The 995-nt window shown below is 58.8% G+C and overlaps 1 protein-coding gene across 1 annotated transcript in view; it reads left to right on the forward strand.

Moving 5' to 3' along the window:
* Positions 1-995, forward strand: part of SFRP1 (secreted frizzled related protein 1) — a 45,255-nt gene that overhangs the window by 5,073 nt on the left and 39,187 nt on the right. The window contains exon 2 of the mRNA XM_015592801.2: positions 4-452. Within this exon, the coding sequence (XP_015448287.1) occupies positions 4-452 (449 nt within the window). The remainder of the gene's footprint in view (positions 1-3; positions 453-995) is intronic.

The following is a 995-nucleotide window of genomic DNA, read 5'->3' on the forward strand; positions in this document are numbered from 1 at the left end:
CAGCGAGTACGACTACGTGAGCTTCCAGTCGGACATCGGCTCGTACCAGAGCGGGCGTTTCTACACTAAGCCCCCGCAGTGCGTGGACATCCCGGCAGACCTGCGACTGTGCCACAACGTGGGCTACAAGAAGATGGTGCTGCCCAACCTGCTGGAGCACGAGACCATGGCCGAGGTGAAGCAGCAGGCCAGCAGCTGGGTGCCCCTGCTTAACAAGAACTGCCACATCGGCACCCAGGTCTTCCTCTGCTCGCTCTTCGCGCCCGTCTGCCTGGACCGGCCCATCTACCCATGCCGCTGGCTGTGCGAGGCCGTGCGCGACTCGTGCGAGCCGGTCATGCAGTTCTTCGGCTTCTACTGGCCCGAGATGCTCAAGTGTGACAAGTTCCCCGAGGGGGACGTCTGCATCGCTATGACCCCGCCCAACGCCACTGAAGCCTCCAAGCCCCAAGGTAAGCTCCCACCCTCCGACCCTGGGGGCCCCAGGCCGGGCCGGGCTGCAGAGGGTGCTGCTGGAAGGCCATTGTCACTACGATCTCTGGCCATCGCTCCGCTCCGGAGTTCGGACGTGCTCCCTAAGACTGATCTCAAGCTGTGCAGAATGATTTTTCAAAGCTTCCAGTCCGTGCGAGGTGTTGCTTAGCGCCACTCCTGACCCACGTGCACGGACGGCGGGGTTTCCCGGGTAGCGGCGGCTGCGCCTCGGCCCCATGCGAACTCGGTTCCGCTCCTGGAGCGGCTCTTCCTGGGGTCCAGTCTCCGTTTTTCCATACCTGAAACAAAGCTTTACGCTCCAAATAAAAAGGGAGCTCATCTCTCCTCCGGGAGGGAACAGAGTCCCCATCGAAGAGTTTAACACCCTAGAAGGGATACGCCAGAAGGAAAAACAAATCCCAAAACCTAAAGTGTGGAAAGCTCAGAAAGGCCGACAACATGTTAAGGCGCAGCTTTATTTTCATAGGTTCTATGAGGATTAAAAATAAAAACCAAACAAC

Source organism: Pteropus alecto, unplaced genomic scaffold, assembly GCF_000325575.1.
Source record: "Pteropus alecto unplaced genomic scaffold, ASM32557v1 scaffold24, whole genome shotgun sequence".
NCBI classification, from domain to species: domain Eukaryota; kingdom Metazoa; phylum Chordata; class Mammalia; order Chiroptera; family Pteropodidae; genus Pteropus; species Pteropus alecto.